Source organism: Brachyistius frenatus, unplaced genomic scaffold, assembly GCF_029030835.1.
Source record: "Brachyistius frenatus isolate BFR_SWC_R1_liver_20210118 unplaced genomic scaffold, ASM2903083v1 Contig_1, whole genome shotgun sequence".
Classification (NCBI taxonomy): Eukaryota; Metazoa; Chordata; class Actinopteri; family Embiotocidae; genus Brachyistius; species Brachyistius frenatus.
The window spans coordinates 7096020-7116435 of record NW_027210600.1 but is presented as its reverse complement, the minus strand read 5'-3'; the positions used below and the strand labels follow the sequence as shown (position 1 = coordinate 7116435).

The 20416-nt window shown below is 44.2% G+C and overlaps 1 protein-coding gene across 1 annotated transcript; it reads left to right on the top strand.

Moving 5' to 3' along the window:
- The first annotated feature begins 20 nt into the window (after positions 1 to 20).
- mmp28 (matrix metallopeptidase 28) lies at positions 21 to 18808 on the top strand. The gene is given in 9 exon segments (XM_069720400.1): positions 21 to 167; positions 169 to 261; positions 3254 to 3330; positions 4293 to 4480; positions 11773 to 11994; positions 12824 to 13069; positions 16763 to 16912; positions 17245 to 17412; positions 18140 to 18808. Coding segments are annotated over 9 exon segments (1605 nt in total). The 5' UTR covers positions 21 to 101; the 3' UTR covers positions 18535 to 18808.
- The last annotated feature ends 1608 nt before the right edge of the window (positions 18809 to 20416 follow it).

Below are 20416 nucleotides of genomic sequence, written 5' to 3'. Positions count from 1 at the left end.
CCGTCAGTCCTCGCCGGGATGGAGACGCGGGCCGACCAGTCTTAGGCTCTCGGCTACGGAGGAACGCGAACCATGAGTGCAGTACCGGCCGCGGAGCAGGAATGCGCGGTGTGGTGACCGTGTGGTTTCCCCGCGATGAGCCGCCGACCTCCGGAGCGGTGTGGAGCCGGACGGGACCCGAGGAGGGTCTGGATCCTGACGGTGACGGCGCTCCTCAGCGCCCGGGCCGCCGGCGGATCGCCGCTGCCGCCGGACCCCGAGGTACTGCTGTCAAACGCGAGCTCCTTCTCAAAGTGACTGAAGGATCACTGGCGCGTTAAGATGCGATTGAATTGATTTGAGAGACCCGTAACTCGAGGTTACTGCAGGAGGGAAATTATTGGCATGAACAGCTCAAACACTATTTAATAACGTTATTTTATGACCTGTGATGACTCCCTGTCTGGACGTTTGAGGTCTCCGCTGTTAAAATGTCAAACGGGATTTTCAAATCGATATTGTTGACCTAACTCGTTGCTCAGCTGTAGGCTACCTACCAGTTCAGGAGCCGATGAGATATTCTTCTGTGACTGAATGTCATTTGATAAACATAGTATTTAGCCCTAAACCCACGACGTGAAATATTCACTAGTTTCTTTAATATCAAATGTTTTATTTTACCCTTCATGTTTTATCAAGTGCTTATACACTCAAATTCAGTGTTTTTGGGCACATTTTTTTTTTTTGACTAATAAAATACTTCTATTCAAGTAATGTTAAGGCAAATATTCATCGAAGTAAAACGACCCTTTATTCTTTAATGGGGCTTTTTGATGAACAACTCTGAACATTTGTGTCTGTTGGGCGGGGCTTATTGACCATCAAAATCTTATCAGTTCTTCCTCGAGTCCAAATGAATGTCTGTACCACATTTGAAGACCAGTGATGTCATTGCTGAAATCAAATTTTTTTTTTAATTAATTTTTTTTTAGCTTATGATATTTTTATAAGCTAAAAAGTTGAATAAATATGACCCAGTTTCTGACCCAACGGTTGGTAGACGGGGTTGAGGAAGGCAGGACAGTCCTCTCCCGGACCAGTTGCGGGAATTTGTTTCCGATGGAAGGACTCTCCGAGCCGGAGACCAGTCGGTACAGCTGGATGATGATGATGATGATGATGGGTGGGTGGGTGACGATGACATCCTTTCAAAATGACAACCAGCTTTTTTATATACAAATATATTTAAAGATACCCCCAGACATGTAATAAGACATATAAAATAATCTGTTTACCCATTCAAAATAAATATCTTTTTAACAGTGAAAACACTTGTCACAAAATATATCTCAGAATCTCTTAAAAGTCTTGGTGTAGTCTTAAGCTCTGATCTACGTTACAAGGCAAGCATTAATAAGGTGATGAAAACATCTTCTTTTTTTTTCCTCCCCACCTCATAAACAAAGCCAAGGTGAGGCCGTTTATAAATCAGACAGACGCCGAAAAGGTGATTCATGCTTTCATTTCTAGCCGACTGGATTACTGCGATACACCTTTTTATTGGCCTTCCAAAGAAAACAACAGAGAGACTTCAGCTCATCCTAAACTCTGCAGCTGGAGTGTTAACCAGAACCAAGAGGAGAGAGAGCACATCAGTCCAGTTCTGGCTGCTCTGCACTGTTTACCTGTAACACACAGGATTGACTTTAAGGTCCTCCTCCTCACATAGGAAGCTCTTAATGGGCTCGGACCGAGTCACATCTCCAACTCTCTGGTGAACTGTGAGCCTTCAAGAACACTTGAGATCATCTGCTGCTGGTTTATTGGAGGTTTCCAACAACGGCCGAAAGAAAATTGGGGATTCAGCTTTTGTCAGCTGCGCTCCAAAGCTGTGGAACAAACTAGTTGTTAGATATCAGGGAAGCTAGCTCAGTTAATACTTTTAAAAGAGCTCAAAACATATCTCTTCACAGCAGCCTTCAACTAGTTACTCTTGAAGCTCTCTTGCACTTGCCTGCACTTGAACTACCTTTAAAATGGATATTGCTTATTTTATATTTGAACTCTATTTGTGTTTAATTTCATGCATTTTATCTGTTCTTCTGCATCTCATTTCTTTTCTATATCTTTAAATGTTCCTTTAAATCTGTTTTTATGTCAAACACTGCATGTACTTCTGTCGCTGTGAAGCACTTTGAGCTGCATTTCTTGTATGAAAGGTGCTATACAAATAACGTTTATTATTATTATTATTATTAATAAAGTACTTGAGGAAATTATAATTTATTTTTTTTAAATAATGTAATATTCCAGTAAAATCACCATTTAATGACATGTGGCCACTACGTCACTCACACACTGTAGCTGCACACAGTGACACGCAAAGAGTCCATTTTAAAAAGAAGAACAACTATATGTGTCGTGGTGTTTGGGGATTTTTACTGTTTGGTAGCTTGACTGTGGGTCAGACTGCACCGGTTTATTCTGCGAGCCGTCTGTTCTCATCCGTCCACAGGCTGCACACTTTCTTCTCTGACATGTGTTTCCTCAGTTTTATTACTGTTTTTACATAAAAACAAAGCCTTCTGGCACTTTCAGTGTCTTCCAAAGAGACAAAGGAACATTTTTGTTGCTCATTCCTGTTTGCCGAAGCACAGCTGTCATCTCCACAATTTTAATCCCCCCCCCCCCCGATCTCACCACATCTGTAATCATAGCTGTACCTGCCATTGTCTGAACATGAAACCTGCTGCATAAACACGAAGAGATCATAATAATAAACTCGACCTAAAATCCCAACGCACCATCTGTTGTCATGCATCCTGTTGGTTCATTTTTAAGGTTATGTTATAGGTGTTAAACTTCAGAACTATTCTTAACTTGAATGTGAAATAGTACCTATAAATTTCAGGGACACCCCGGGGCGTTTCTTTGTCTTACAGGTGGTCCTCATGTATACATTGCAACCTACAGCATATACAGTATGTATGGAAAATTATCTTTACACTTTTATGATGCCCTTTTTTTTTTTTTCTCTCCTCGTGGGGAGGTATGTGTCTCTGGGGATTTACCAGAGAGAGTTCTTATAAGAAATGTTATGTGACATTAAAATAAACATCCACAATTTTACTTTTCAAGAGTAAAAGCATTATCAGCTGATTTTTACTGAAGAGCAAAAGGTTCGTTGTGGATGTTTTTTTTTTTTTTTTGTGGGTTTGAATGTTTTGTTGGAGCCTTTCTGATGCACTGCTAACAAGTATGGTTACTATTGCAGGACTTTCTGGAGAAGTACGGTTACTTCCATCAGGATCACCACATCCACAATGCGGTGGAGGTGCAGTCAGCCATCCGGTAGGTGATAACAAGCGGTTTTCCATCTCTGAAAGCTCTAAAGTGTGTGTGTGTGTGGGGTGGGGGGCCATTACGAGGTCCTATAAAGGAGCGTGACGTGATTTGAGGGCAAATATCTTTTTCTCTCGGCACTGTGAGCATCCCAGTTTGCTGGTTGTGTTCATAAGGGGGAAGGGCGAGCTCGGTGCGGGACAAGCCTCAGGCCTGAACGTTACTGCCGGGCAGTAAAACACACCCTACACCTGTGCACCGGGAAAACATCTCCTGAACCCTCTCTGAACCGTCCAGGAATTTTAAGAACCTCGCCCTGTGGTTCGTCTGCAGACTGCACAATAGGCTCGGGTTAGTAAACCGTGTGCAGCTGACACTCATCCGGTGTGTCAAAAGGCTCGTCTCTAGGCGTGATCTGATTCGTGTAGGTCGTATACCGTCTGTGGTAAATAAAAAATAAGAGGCTGGTCCACGTATGCAAGTGGATCATTACTTTACCAAATGACTTGTGACCAGCTTCAGTCGGTTTCAAGTTTGTAATCAAATTTTAAAAAAATAAATTAAAAATGCTTTATTGACATTAACGTTATGAACTTTCAGAGCCATCCCTCCATCCATCCACCTTATTTCTGTTTTTCACAGTCACACTGACGTGGCAAACATAGCTTCATCCCACCGAAGCACATTTAAGAAATCACTTCATTCAGCAGCATTAGGTCCATACTGCCTTCCCACTTGCCTAAATCTCATTTCCACAAGCAGTCTCAAGTGTCTGAAAAAAAAACAACTTTCCGACAAATCTCCAGTTGCTCTTCTCAGACACATAAAGAGGGATGTAATATTGTTAAATCAGGAGCCTCGAAGCCCAGATGATCGGATCTCTTTTCAATTCCTGTTGATGACTTTACACGATTGAAAAGTCAAAATGCTGTTTAAGAAGAGCGCCACGCAAAGCTTTTCTCTCTCTGCAGCGAGTTCCAGTGGCTGTCCCGTCTACCCGTCACAGGTGAACTGGACAGCGCCACGCTGGGGCGGATGGCAGAGCCCCGCTGCGGGGTGTCGGATGAGGGCAGCCAGCACACGTGGGCCCAGAGAGTGAACGTCATCTTCACCGGGCAGAGGCGACCGCAGCGCCGCGGGAGGCGCTCTGCCGCACAAGGTACTGTGTGTCATGTGTACGTGCGTGTTTCAAAGAGTCTGCACAAGAAAGCGCGTGTGTTTATGTTGTCAGGTGGACCTGACTGACATCTGCGCCGGTGTGAAGAAAGCTGGTAGGTCACGCACTGCTTTGTGTGTGGGGGTCTGAATGTCCTGTCGTGGTCTTCGAGAGCCACCGGTTAACTGGGAGGGTCCGCCTTCGTAAAACAGAGCACTAAATAAGAGTGCAGGGCTGTAATTAAAGCTGCCGGAGGGTACCGATGGCGCACGCGTCAGCCAGGACCTTTCTTAGCTACAACTACACAGCTCCACGGACCTTTCACGTCATATTTACTTGGTGGAGACCTCCACTTCACTTTTGCTTGACTTTTTTTTTTTTTTTGTATCTATAGTTTCTGACTTATATGTTTCTCTTGAGTTAACAAGACCGTTCGACCTCCTGGATAATTGTCCAGTTTATGAATTGAGTGGGGAGATGTCAGACTTCCCCCAAACAGCAGCAGCAATATACAGCGTCCTGCAGCTCCAGCGGTTTCCTGTTTCCCCTTGAGCTCTCTACGTCTGAGCAGTTCCCTTTAGAAATCTGTGCACGTCTACATTATGACCACTTTTGAGTGTGTAGTTTGTCCCCTTAAATTCCTTCAGCAATTTTCTGCTATAATCTATCAGGGGGTAATAAACAGTAATAAAAGCCTCCACTGAGATTTGCAGTCTGGACGGGGTAAAGGTTGCAGGATTTAACGTGTTTATTGGTGCTCAAGGGTGCAGCTGCCAAATGTTTTGCAGATGCCATGAAGTAATTGAGCACAAGGTTCCCTCTCTTAGTTTTGGGTGCTTCACAGGAAAACTCTTGAGAATTTACTCAAAAGTTGATTCCTCCCCCCATAGAAACGTGTGTGGGAGATACTAAGAGGGGGGGCAACATCACAAAACCATGATCAGTGTTTCTGCGTTGGTTTTCAGTCCAGGTTGATGAACTCACATGGCTCCACAGAGAACCGCCGGGAGTCTGAATTTGAATAACTCCACTTTAATCAGCATTACTGTGCTTTTTAAATGTATTTCCATCAGATTATTGCCTCCTCCAGGACTGTTTTTGGCTCCCTTTATTCGTCTGTTTGTTTGTCGGCAAACTAACTGGCCAACGTTGCCGTCCTCGCAGCCGCGTCGCCACTTAAACTACCCGGCAGAATCTGAATGAATCTCGGTTGAAAGTGGAACAACACATCTCCTTCGTGGATGAACAGCTGCGGCCCGTCGCGCTGCAGCGGGAGTACAGTGAGGGTTTTCCGCTCCCTGTCTCGCTCTCTCCTTGTGCTTCCAGCCTCACGGTGTGTGTGTGTGTGTGTGTGTGTGAAGCCTCCGCATTCCTACCTGTCACTGACGAGGTTGGCTAATGTTCAGGGAATGCAGCGGTGGCCGACGTCCACCGCTGCCTCTTCATGTCGGTACCTGACAGTGTTCCCTCTGGTAAACACATCCAGAACTGACTGACTGGATTACACTGTTTGGCCTCCTCAGTGTCCCGATATGTTGCTGAGCGACTGGCTGTTTGGAGGGATTCGAGGCCGTCCGTGTGCTAGAAAACAACTCTTGTGTCATTACTTTAGACCTGGGCGTGACTCACGTGACGGGCGGCGGTAGAGTCACGCGGGGAGCGCCGTTGACGGCAGATACTTTTACACCCTCGGGTCAGATCTGACTGATGTCGTTAAACAACGTGATAGCTCAGTTGTGAGTAAGCATTGTTGTACTGCTGTGCGACCGCTACCTTGAACTTGAAACACTGTGTTGTTTGTCCTCCTGAGTATGAAGTGTTTCTGCCTGTGGTATTAAGCATGCCTGCTGGAAGGGACTCGTGCTTGGATCAGACCTTCGTTCTTACAGATTCACACCGGGCAAAAAGCCAGTAAAACATGCATTCAAAACTAATCTCTCAGCACTCAGCGGTAACATTTTATTTGAAGGTCTCAGGTATATGCAGCCGTTGTTTTGCCGGTGGCGTGGCGCTGAGGGTGGGTCGGCGGGGGGTGGGCAGTGTTGGTTGTCGGTGGGTCCGCTTTGACCCAGACTGAAGTATCTCAACACTTTTCACTAAAAGTTTTCACTAAATTTGTGGAGTTTTTCCAACATCTAACAGAGGGATTTGTTTCCTCATTGTTCTTGGACATTCATTGCTCCTAGTTGATGTAACTTTGGTGACTTTTCATCATGCGGCCCGGTGTCACAACAAAGTATGTCATACACCTGACGGCCCACCAGAAGGTCGCGTGTTAGTGTCACGTTGTGTCTCGTCTCGGCGCGAAAAGTAGATTCGTCTGACGAACTACAAAAGTCTTTAAGATCAGGCCGGTTTGGGGGGGTAGTTGGACGGATCGAACCCAAAACCTTCAGGTCAGTGAGAAAGCGACAGATATCATTTCCTGAACCTAACCACGTGGTTCTTTTTGTGCCTAGACGAGGCAAAACATGACACTGACACAGAATGCTGTCGTGGACTGACAGGTGTGTCACACATCCGGCCTTCCAGTCAAAACACAACATCCGGGAAATGTTCAGATCGTTTCGGTATAACATCGTACAGTCCAGACTCACTTTTGTAGGTGTGATGGACGTCCACGACGGGTTCAGTTTCTGAACATCTGGTTAGGACCCTGTTTGGATGTCCAAGTCCGAGTGAACGTCACTTGAACGTCGGCGTTCAACTGACGTCTTTCGGGCTTGTTTGTGCTCAGTCGGGTGATACGACAGGTCGCATCGTGACGTTGACATTTGTGGTTCCGGGTGAAATGTTTTTACAGCAACAGGAGGAATTTCATGCAACTTCATTCAGACATTCACGTCCCTCTTAGGATAAACTGTAATTTCACATGCCGTACATTTATTAGTCAGGATCAACAAGATTAAAACTAGTACCAACTTGTTTTAATATTTAAAGCAGCTAATGTACGATGTTTCATATTATTTAGGTGAATACATCATTTATAGGATACTTCTGAACCCATTTACATCGCCATTACTCTGTTAATCATTGAGTCATGAGTTAAAAGCTTCTCTCAACAGTTTGCGCACCTGCGAGTCAGGCCACCTGTGACTTCAACTCCCTGCTTAAAGCCGCCTGAGCTGTTTGTCCTTGACAGCTAGACTGCGGCTACTAGGCGAAGCCCGCGGCCACGGCTACATAGAGGCGAGTCAGACAGGCTGCCCATTTATTCAATCTCAGCTGTGCTGTGCTGTGATTTTGTTTAGTGTGAACACAGCTGACTCTGAGCTTCCTGGAAACTGAAAACAGACCTTGAATCTGATGGTCGTTCCCACCGATATTTTACACAACTGACATTCCACCACTCTTGTCCGAGATAAGTGTTTTGAGTGCAACAGGCGTGTGACAGGTGTGCGGACCTTTCACAGGCGTGCACTTACAGTATGGATCTCTGCTCTGCACTGGAAACTCTGAACCGCTTTTACGACACACTATTCGCAGTAATTTCACACAATTTCAGCAACATACACACTGATCGGAGCAACAGTTATCCCATTTGTGAGTTTGTCGATCAACAGGAAAGAAGGCGGCAACTACGTTGACAATCAATTCTTACTAAAAATGCCCAAAATGTCCTTTTGTCATATCACCGTTAAATAAACATCTTTGCGCTCGAGACTGTTTATCAGACAGAACAAAAACCATGGGATGTGACTCCGAGCTCTGGGACACGCTGATGGGATCTGCAGTCAGACATTTTGTGTGTATGCATGTGTCAAACAGCCCCCTTAACACCAGCAACAAACAACATCTCTCTGCAACTTCCGCAAACAATAACTTTAGCTATCAGATGATCTCAGTCTAATGTCTGCGATAACCCACCCTCCCCACGCTGCTGCTATAGTGGGCATCATGTTAATTGCTTCCATAAGGGAAGTCCTGGAATGTCTTGTGTATCGGACTTCCTGGCTTCTCCGCCGTCCTCGGGGGACCTCTCACTCCGCGGCGGTCTGGGACGGCGGGTATAGGCGCCTGAGCGCTTTCTGAGAATACGCACATCATGTGACGCCAGGCCTAATGCACATATGGGAGAGAAACATGGAGCGGTGGTGGGAAAGTGTTCGAGTGTCCCACAGCCTCTGGTGTTGAGTCACAGAGAACCTGATCAAGTATCAAATCATGGAAAAACCTACAGGACTTCTACAGGACAGCTCGCTGCGGCTCCATGTTTCTTTCTCAAATGTAAATCAGTGACTGTTTCATATGTGGTGATGATGTTTGAGGTCACAGGTGCGGCGGCTCTTACTGTTTGAATATCTCTGTAAATTGCAACGCAAAAGTCAAATATCAAATGTGTAGCTTTAACTCTCCGGAAGCACAACTTCACTCCTTGTGTTTACTCACACAGAAACAAACTGATGTCACCAGATGTTTGCCCGTCTCCGGGGTGCAGTTCACGGCACATACCTCTTGTGTATATCGTTCCCCATCGTCTCTCTGCTGTGCATCATTCAACCGAGCGCACATGGCAACAAAATCACTCATACTTTTAGCAGAAAATTGTCTACAGGTTTACATTCTCAGTCAGTGCCAGGCTGTGTGGTGGAGCTGCAACCGTGTAACGCTGGCATGTGTGCAGACCTCCCACTCACATTTGGTCCATTTAAAAAAAATATTTTGACAACTGTTAATGTGCTTGATGTATGTTGCCACTTCTAGTTAAGCATCAACTCTGAAAGTATGTGTAAACCCTTAAAGCTCTTGTGGCTGGCCATATGAAGTGCAGAGTTATTGCAGATAAACCAGTTATTGCAGGTTTAGGATTAAGTTGAAAGTTTCAGTCCAGCTCTGCTTCACTGGAAGTTTTACCTGCTATCATTTCCAGGTCATGGCCTTTTCCGATTATTCCAAATTATTCTAAAGACGTAGCTGTCCAGCACTTCGCCTGGATATAATATAGAAAATAAAAAACATTTAACCAACTAATGAGTTTTATTTTATTATTTTTTTTTACAAATACTTTGGACACATCCGTTTTGAGTCAATAAATGTAAAATCCATTGGACTCAACTCTAAACAGCTCCTTAAAATCCTTCTGTTGTTTTAAAGGTGTTCACCAACTCTGTCCACTCTGGACCTGAACAGTCGGCGCTAGTGTGCAGCCTCTCCAGCTGCCTCCCCCTAAAGCTTCATATTATCTAATGACTGTTTCCTGCGAGGCTTGCCTGCTTGTTGTGGGATGTGATCAGCGTGGTCGACAGTGTGTGTTTGCTCACAGGCTTGCTTCGATTTCACAGCGCTACACGGCGTAATCCTGCTTATATAAATTTATATGAACGGATTAGAGTCTTGGTAATTGAAAAATGGCTCCATTTAACTCGCCGCTCTCAGTCGTTTAACAAATCTGAGATTCTGAAGTCTGCGACACGTGTAATTATTCCTTAGCAAAGAAACCACAGACACGTGTTGGAGTAAATTGTTTAGTCAAGCTTGCACTCAGAGTGCTTGTTAGTTTATCCAGCTGTAAGCTGACATGGTTAACATCCTGTCATTTTGGCTCAGCCTGTTCAGAGAGGCTCTACTTCAAACCATGACGGTTGAACACGAGAAACATCTCGCTGTACTAGAGATTCAAGATGTAAATACAAAGCAACATAAACTTTTTGAAGTCTTTTCCAAATGCTGTTACCAGTGTTATACAATTGATGAACTGTGTAAAAGTTAAGGGACACAGCCAGTGCATTCATGAATTAAAGTATTCATTTTCTGATAACTTTTTGAATTGCAAATGTCTGACAAGAATGTGAAAATGCTGCTTTTTTTTTTTTTTTTACTTTACAACTGGGCAAAATAAAAAAAAAAAACACATTTTTACCTCACTCCAGAGTTTTAGTTTATCTGTTATCAGTTTATTTGAACTGATAACGTAAGCTGCTTTAAAATCTCCTCTTTGCCATCGCTCAGGAAACAAGTTAACACGGATCAGTCCTGAAAATACTCTGGAAGATTCCTCCATGATTTGGATAACAGGCTGCTGAGGCCTCATATTTTCTTCAGCTGGACATTAGAAAGCATTCTTGCTCAGAACAAGTGTGTGAAGAGTAGGAACATTTCTCACACTGTCTATTTGTGAGTATTATGTTAAGACAGACTTAAAACAATGTGAACTTATCCTTTAAGTTGCGCAACAGTGATCAGCGAGAGTAAAAACAGGTATGTCTCGTTACGTCCTCTCTTAATTCATCAGTGACTGAGCGGCACCGAACTGTGAAGAGAAAGTAAAACAGTTTGATTTTAATTCATAAAAGTTAAAATCCTGAATGTGTTTGTGGCACCATATATATATATATTTTTAAATTGAAACAATGACAAATGATTCTTAAATTAGTTTTTAATTTTTTACTTTGTGCCATAAAAAGTTTGTACCAGGGTAGCTCACCCTGTGGTTAGCTGATCAGATCGAATTAGCAGAGGTCACATCGTGCTGTGAGTTTTTGTTGTTATCTGTTCAGCTACAAGCAGTTATTGTTAGACTTTTCAGAATTTGTGTTATCGTGCGTTTTTTAGCTGCAAAATATTTTGCATCAACTTCCTGCCGACAGTTTTGGTTTTATAAGTTTTGCTGTGATGACTAACATCTCCTGCCCCTCACATGTGGTGTGCCAGCGCTACAACAAACAACACCATTTCTTTTAAAAGAAGATCAAAGTATTTTTTTACTTAAAAGAGGACTTTGTTCCCAGGTTTCTATGATCCTCAGTTCACCTCACACACACACACACACACACACACACACACACACACACACACACACACACACACACACACACACACACACACACACACACACACACACACACACACACACGCGCGTCCCACTCCATGTTCTCATTATGTGCTTTTAGCTGAGGAGCCTGTGAACATTAGAGCCTGGAAAGCACTTATGTATACCTGGGGAACATGTCCCTGTTATGTGCCTTGTAGATCTGGAGAACATGACTCACAATGTAACATGTGGAGCGATCTTGCCTTTCATATCCATTTTCAATAATTTGTTATTTCAAATTTATTAAAAAAAAAAAAAAAAAAAAAAAGTGTCCAATTTGTATCTAAATGCCAGAGAGAGAGAGAGAGAGAGAGAAAAAAAAAGTATGCTTTTAAAAGCACACAGGAATATCTGCGGGTTTCTCTTTTGGTTATCTGGTGATTTGAGCTCATCAGCAGTTGCTCTGGCCGTGCGTTGGTGATGAATAAAACGGCGAGCTTCATACCTGTATCTCTGTGGCTCTCTCCCCGCGGGTGTTCTCCAGCCGAGAAGTGGTACAAGCGGCATCTGACCTACCAGATCGTGAACTGGCCTCACCACCTGTCTCTGGGCTCCGTGCGGCTGGCAGTGCGCGCCGCCTTCCAGGTGTGGAGCAACGTGTCGGGCCTGGTCTTCCAGGAGGCCCCCGAAGGGCCCGCAGACATCCGGCTGGCCTTTTACGAGGGAGACCACAACGACGGGGCCAGCAACGCTTTCGACGGACCAGGTCAGAGTCATCACACATTTATTCAAGCCACCGCCGATCTCTCTGTCTGATCGTATCTGCGTTTTCACTTCTGAGTTTGTGTTTTTCCAAATTCTTCCTTTAATTTGAATCCCACAAGAACACGCATTTACAGTTAGTGTGAGCGTGTAAACTCCCTTCATTAAATTCTTGTGATTTGATATGTTTAATGAAGCAATGGCATGATGTTTGGGCGAGGGTAACTACGGAGTCGGCTCCTGTTGCGCGTGAACGAAGCGCAGCACCGTGACGTGCGCGGAGCAGGAGGAAACTATAACCCAAATGAGTAAGCGTTGCAAATTTCTTCGCTTGATCAAAATCAGCACCTGAGTTGCACATGCTTTGGTGATTTCTCCGTGGAAATGAGCGGACGGCGCACGTCAGACTTTGTGTCAAACTCTTGAAATCGGCCGGGATGCTTTAGGAAGCCCACGGCAACAAAGCCATGAGCCCGGAGAGGTGTTTCGAGTGGCGTTTACGTTTCAGAGGGGGTAGAACATCACCGTCGAAAACCCCAAAAATAGGCGCGGCTGTGCACGGTGAACCCCCCCCGCACCCGGGTTAGGGTTAGGGTTAGGGCACCCGGACCGGCGCTCACAAAAGCACGTGTAACTCGGGTGCTGATTTTGATCAAGCCACGGAATTTGTAACGCTTACTCATCACAGTTATACGTTCCTCCTGACCCGTGAACGTCACAGCGCTGCGCATCGATCGCGCGCGACAGGATCAGCCTCTGAACCGACCCGCTCTTTTCACAAGACGACTGAAATGTCAAAGTTTCTCAAGGTGCGCGTCTTCTTTGATGCTCAGGGGGAACTCTGGCTCACGCCTTCCTGCCTCGCCGAGGGGAAGCCCACTTCGACATGGCAGAGAGGTGGACGCTAAACGGACACAAGGGGCACAACCTGTTCATGGTGACCGCCCATGAGATCGGACACACTCTGGGACTGGAGCACTCCCCCGTGCGTCACGCTCTGATGTCGCCGTACTACAGGAAACTGGGCCGCAGCCTGGTTCTGAGCTGGGACGACATCATCGCAGTGCAGCAGCTGTACGGTGAGAAGATGGTTCATTCGTGACTAAGCATTAGGTTTATATGACGACCCCTGAGACGAGAGATGTTTTTGCAGTGTTTAAATTTTGTTTAAAATTTTCATCCAGAATTCACACATTTCCAGAATAACAAATTCATCTTAACGGCTCGTAAGGGGAAGTGTTTCCTTTGTTAAATACGTGTGGCTCCAAAAGGAAGGAAAGCTGTTACATTTGTCACCTTCTCTGGACACCGACAGATATTTTTTTTTACCACTTTTGCCTGAGGTTTAAGCACTTCAGTGGACAGATGACCAATGTCTCATCGTCCGGCTTCAGGAGGCCTTCAGGTAAAGATGCTGAAATGAGGTTGCAGTTCAGAATAAATTGGACTGCATATAACCAACCGCATGATTTAATAACTTGTTATGAAACCAGACTGTCTATCAGGGAACACAGACGTAGAGTCATTTTTGTTCTGTGGCCCATTAAATCGGGAGTTGTGGCACTGAGCTGTGAAAAGGCCAGAAGGCCACCAGCTGCAAACACAGAAGGAGAACGAGTAGAAAGTTGAAAGTCAACACCGATCATTAAAACCTGGCTTTGACCAACAAAAAGACTAAGTTTGCTTAGATGACACCTTCCTTGCTGTTTGTTTTTGTACATTTAACTGTGCAACACATTCAGAGCGCCTGTAAGATCCGATTATGAATGTGACTAAAAGTCCACGGCAGCGCTATTTGTGAGAGATTGATTCATAGAACAGAAAGAGGAGGAACCGAAAAACCTTTTGCAGTCACTTTACGTTTCCTTGTATTCTTGGCAAACGTGGAAATGAGGTCTAATCTGTTCGGCGAAGAGCTGAACCAACATCCTCTCTGTGTTTTCAGTGGAGTTTATCTTTGACTGCAGGAGTCTGTTCTATCTGTTTCAGATCTGTGGCCTCTCAGCTGCTAGGAGTGGAGGGTTTAGACCGAGGGCAGCAGAGGTGGCGTGAGCGTCAAAATAACACACCCAGTGGCTAGTTTGTATATTATTATTTGTATTATTATTATTATTATCATCCAGCGTGTCAGCGCTACACTCAGTGTTTACCTGGGAGTTTGGTCGGCTGTGTTGTGATAGATTACTGGTGGGGTTGCAGATGCGCGGCTTTCAGTATGGCAACTTTAATAGTGTCTGTTCACTGTCAGTGTGTTGTCCCTCCTGGCATGGGTAAGGCAGGTTTCCACATGTGCTTTTCTGCACGTTACTTATAACTTGTTTTTTTTTTTTTTTTTTTTTTTTGGCAGGTGCTTAGTAACTGATTTCACTATAACATTACATTACATTTCATTTAGCTGACGCTTTTATCCAAAGCGACTTACAATAAAACAGTTATAACAGTTATAACATAACAGTTGCACAACAACATGTCGTCGAACTATTTTTGCACCAAAAACAAATGCTTCTTAACCACCCGACGGTCCTCGGTGGTCGTGTGGTGTTCTGAATCTACATGCACTTTCTCTGTTTTGACGCTGAACCCTCGGGTCTGTGACACTTTGGCAGTTTCGTTAGGTTTAGGCAAAGATCATGGTGTGCGTTGAAAGTAAATTCATGTATATGTGTAGATTGAAATAAATCAAAGTCGAATTTTTTTCAGACGGGACACGAACAGCGGCCACGTGGGTGACAGTCCTGTGCTCTCCTCCCTACGTGGACTTTCTCACGCTTCAGACTGCCTCACCTGACAGCTGCAGTGTTAGAGGGCCAGTATAAACGCAGCACTGCAGGAATCTTTGCATGGCTGCAGGATAGTCACACAATCATTTGGATAATTCAACTCTGAACTTAAAATTCGGCTCCACAGAAGCTTGCAGGTAGACCTCGTCTTCATGCCTGCCTGTCTTCTGATAAGCCCCATCTGCTCTGCACCTGGAAATATTCTCTCCTCAGCTCCTAAAATGGTGATTTCCAGTCTTCCTTATTCACCCCGCTGCCTCTGCCGGCCATCTCTCGGACGTACGGATTTATTTTCAGCTCACTTACACTCAAGAGCTCCAGCACTCACATCAGATAGCTACTTTTTAGTTGGCGCTCCAGCTAAATGTTTTTGGGGATTTTACACTGAAAACTGGACCTGTGAATGTCTGCTCATCAGTCTTTAAGAAAGAATTTTAGACATCTCTCTGATCTGACAGCTTTTCTTTTCTTTTTTTTTTTTTATTGCTTAACAAAAAAGTTAGCCGGGGTTCTTCAGTTGACATTCAGATGGAGTTTGGCAAAGTGCAGCTGCTTTTCTCCCGCATGCTTAACAACCTGATGTCCACCCTGTGGCAGTAATTTCACGTGTAAATGTCAAGCATCTCCAGAGAAAGAAATTGACAAGACAAGCAACTGACAGAACGGCTGGCGCTGAGAATATGCTACATCTGCTTAAAGATATGACACGCACACGCACACGCACGGTGTGCGTGCGTGCGCGTGCGCGTGCGCGTGTGCGTGTAAGAGCTCCTCCTGTTGGCGTTGCGATCTGAGAAGAAGCACATGTGAGGCAGATTGAATATGTCAGTTTCCAGAGCTCCTGCCCTCCTATGATTGCTCAGTGAGAAGAAACATGGATGTTGTGTTTCTCCCTGGAATACAGTGTGTCAAGAGAGTGTAAAAGCATTAGGCATTGGTAAAGCGTCCAGATCCTTTACTTGAATAAAAAGGATCAATACTGCAACGCTAAAAGATCTGCATTCAATGCGCCGCAAACGTTCTTAGGAAAACGTTCTCTGTCGCGGCCCTCGGCGCTGATAACAGCGATAGGCAGCAGCGGTTGTGTTGTGCGCAGGTGTTTCAGTCAACCTGTTTCGACGTTTAAAGTTGTCATGCCACTTTTTAAGTAAATGTTTTGTGCACTGTTCGCGTCTCCAGTATCTGAGTGCCTCTTTCACCAACGACGAATGATGCAGCGCACAGGGAGGGAGATTCTGTGTTTCAGTCAGAGATCCCACCTTATCTTACGGCATTACTCCCGCACTCACACAGAGCTTGCGGATCCCACTCCTCTCCTCTGTGGTGTGTATATCTACTTTTCCTGCAGTCTTCCTTCGGTTCTTGGGTGTTCTGATTTTATCCGACTCCAACACAAATGTTTGTTTGGCTCCCCGCAAACAAAAGTAGCTGTAATCATGTCTAAAACGATATCATTTAGTATTAGGCTTCAGTGTGTTGGGCTTTTCTTTTTGTTCTTTTGAGCTCATGCACCGCAAGTACGCACGATGTGACCGTTGCAGGCCAAAAACAACAGGAGGACTCTAGTTTTAGTACAAAAAAATTCGATGAATTTGCTTTAGGATCCAGTGTGCACTATCTAAGCGCTTTTGTTTATTTCCTGTACAGTGTAATGTCATCCGTCAGAGAACATCAACCCAGTCACATCCTGTAAAGGACAATCTAAATGCTAACGTTTCCCAAGTCCTGTTTTAGAAGAGATCTCCACTGTTTGTCTTCCCATTTGTTCCCACAGTCTAAAAAAAAAAACGTAAATAGCTTTTTGGCATGCGTGAGAAATTGGACTGATGATGTTTGTCCTCTGAGCTCTGTCATCATGTTGTAACCCATTTCTGGCAAATTAAAGCACAACCTACTCAAAGTGAAGTTCACATGAGGTGGACTCTTCTTTTTTTTTTTTTTTTTTTGCCCTCGTAGTTCATTATTTTGTTGTTTCGGTCTTTTTACCTTCAGGTAAACCGTTAGGCGACCGGCCTGTTAGGTTGCCAGGTCAGGTTTTGCACGCCGCGCTGCAGGAGTGGGAGTTCACGGAGCTACAAAGAGGACATGGGGCTCGAGGGCAGCCTCTCTACTGCCACGGCGTCTTTGATGCCATCACTATTGGTGAGGTCCAAATTAAATATGATCTTTATGTAACTTTATGATACCTTCATGATGCCACCTATATTTAGCCCCGTCCTCCACGGCTGTGGTTATTGGTGAGGATCAAAACTAAACCAGCGAAAGCTGTAGAAATTCCTGTTTTCCTTTTTTTTATGTCTAACGTTGCAGGACAAGGGCAATGTTAAATGTTTGTTTCCCTGTACTGTAAAATTATTTTCAAAATAAAACAAATTGTGAAAGAAGGCACAAGTTTCACCCACCTTTCCATTCTCGTGACATCTGGGCAATCCCTATCCGCACTTTTCTGAAGTTTTTCTGTTTGTTTATTCCAGACCAGAACGAGACCGTGCTGGTGTTTCGGGGCAGCGTGTACTGGACAGTGTCGGCTGCGGGCAGTGTGACCGGCCCGCTGCCTCTCCGTCAACGCTGGTCTGACCTGCCTCCGGCCATCGAGGCCGCTGCCTTCTCACCGCTGGACTCCAAGTGGTATTTTTTCAAAGGTACTGCTTCACTGAGCTCAATAATGTGACTTACACTTCCTTTTAAAGACATTCCCTTACCTATTGGCTAATTTCACGTATCTGTTAAAAATCCCAAAATAGAAACTCTCGTGCCTTTTTAAACAGGAAAGTGCTATTTAAAGACTTTTCTGCACTGAAGCTTCAGCTGCACTTTTTTTTTTAATGAGCTTCACCTTCGTGCTCAAGGCTAATACTTTGTTTAAAGTTAAGCTCAGAGCCAAAAACCTCGTGCTTAAATGCAAGACAGTTTATGTAAAGTCCAGATGCTCGTCATTAATACTCTCATAAAGCTGCATATCTTATAGACACTAAACCCCAAAACACACAAAGGAGCTTGCTGGAGTTTAATATTTTATTAGAAAATAAATATTGTTCCAGAACCTGTGATCAACAGCATGATGTCAAGTTTTTGACTCGTTACCAGAGGCCCTAATTTGCAATAAAAACGTTTTGTCACGCAATAAAAAAAATTAAAAAAAGCTGGTGTCATCAGGAAAACTCTGAAGTCTGTGACCAAAACCAAGAGAACTGTAAGGGATCATTTGTTTGCAGTCCAAATAATTTTACTCTCAGTTCATGTATTTTTACATACGCGCTTGATTTTTGATTGCAGTGCGAAAAATTAGCTCTCGAAACTGTCTTTTATACTTTTATTAGAAAAAAAAAAGGCACAAAGTACCCTCATATCTTGTCTCATGTTGTGCAGGGAAGCGGATGTGGCGCTACACGGGCAGCGTGCTGGACCCCGGCTTCCCCAGGAAGAGCAGCGAGTCGGGGCTGCCTCATCACCCCGACTGTGCCTTCTACTACGCTCCTCTGGGCCACATGATCGTCTTCAAGGGCTCCCGCTACTCCGTTCTCAACCTCAAAACCTTGCGCCAGGAGCCCTACTACCCCCGCAGGCTGACAGACTGGACTGGTGTGCCACAGGGGACCAATGGGGCACTGACCCGTCCAGACGGACGCCATTACCTGTTCAAAGAACAGCAGTTCTGGAGATTCGACTCGGTGAAGGTGAGAGTCACCAGGGAGGGCCAGTGGGCCAAGGATCTAAGTTGGACTGGTTGCAGCAACACTCCTCAGAGCAACAACATCATTTAACCAGCAGAGAGAGCTGTAAGATTTGCAGTGCAATCTGTCGACGTAAACCTTCACGCAGAGGTCCTAAAACCTTTCGCCATGAACCCACATTGAGTTTAAATGTTGTAAAAGGAGCCTCGAAATAATGCCACAGGGATTCAACAGAAATAAGGCTACTTCTGCAGTATTTATGCTGCTGAGCGATTAATATTACTGCGTGTGGATGGATAATAACAGCCTTATTAATACAGTTTAGATAATAATCATCTGACCAAAAACTGTTTTTGGATGGGGGTGGGGGGAGGGGGGGGTGAAGTTACAAAGCAGCTGAAGTTTGCTTTCAAAACAAAAGGATTTAAAAAAAAAAAAAAAAAATTGTATCATCTCTTCTGCAATTTCACTAACACACTGTGTAAATAATGTTACTTATTTTGGCCTGTAATTGTGATCCCTCCTAGTTTCTTGTTATAGCAGATGGCCTGAATTTTGATAATTGACCTCCAATTCACATCTTTTAATTTTGGAAGATGAGTGGATAAAGTTGTCTGGACAGTCTGGTAAAGTGTGAGGGAGCAGTGCAGGCAGTTGGGTCGTATATCCTGATAGCAGAATGGTGGATGTGATCTAACAAGACTGACAGCTGGGGAAACAGTGCCGTGCTTTTTAAAGGTCCCATATTGTAACGTTTCTGGTGCTTAATTTATAGTCCTGACATCTTCATGGAAGATATTTTTGTGGTTTTCAGTGTCAAAAGCTCCTTCAACACCGTTTTACACCTCCTCTCTAAAGCCTCTCAGTGGAGATCTTCTGAGGAAAAGCTGTTCTTTGTGGGCGTTTCCAAGGCTCATTAATATTAATGACCATCTCCTCCGATTGGCTGACTATTTTCCGAGTGACACCTGACCAGGCCAATCACAGGTGACGGGCCGTGGCCCCCTAAACTTACTGGCAAACATTAATTAAAAAAAAAAAAAAAAAAAATACTGAGAAAATACCAATCTGTCCCCCTTATACAGAGTAGAAAATATGTTAAATATATTCTTCTTTTATAAACACCGTCAAAAGTTCCGTCTCTTGTTATTTGCTGTTTCAATCTATTTCCCATTGTTAAGGAAAACCTAATTGTGTGACTCCCCCCTCCAAGTTGTACATAGGAGTCCTTTTTCAGACAGGAAGTGACCGATACCTGAACAGGTAACAAGCTTAGCAGAAGAGGCAATAATAACAAACATTTCAGCTTACTGTTAACACTGTACAATGGACACTTTATAGACTTTTAGCAAAGTAAGCTGACCAGCGCCCACTGCTGGCAGGTTCAAAGGGAACTTTTAAGTGTCTGACACTGTTATGGACAAGAGGTCCTCCAAGGTTAGACCCCTGTTTGAATGTCCCTCCGCCACCAGACTGCCATTAATAAACACAGTAACATTAACGTGTAGAACACTGTAGCTGAGTCTGGTGGCTTTGGGTATGCAGCCTAACATCCATAATACAAACATCTATCAGTGGTATTTATCAGTGATGCTTCAGATTCGTCGGTTTCCCAAGTGGAGAGAATAAAGAATGAAAAGTTTATCCTGGTGAGCCTCTTTAATAGGAGAATATATTGTTACGTTTTCACGACGTTTTGGCGTGACTTTTTTTTTTTTTTCCTATTTTGGACGGCATGCTAAATAATGCCGCAGTACAGTTTTTATTCATATTTTCAAAGACATCACGTGACTTCTTTTCATATTTCCAATGATATGACTTTCTTTTCACACTTTTAACAACATGATATTTTTTGGCATATTTACTGTCACGACATGCTATAGTATGACTTTTTTATCATATTTTGGACGACATACTACAGTATGACTTTTTTGTCATTTTGGACGACACGCTATAGTAAGACTTTTTTTTC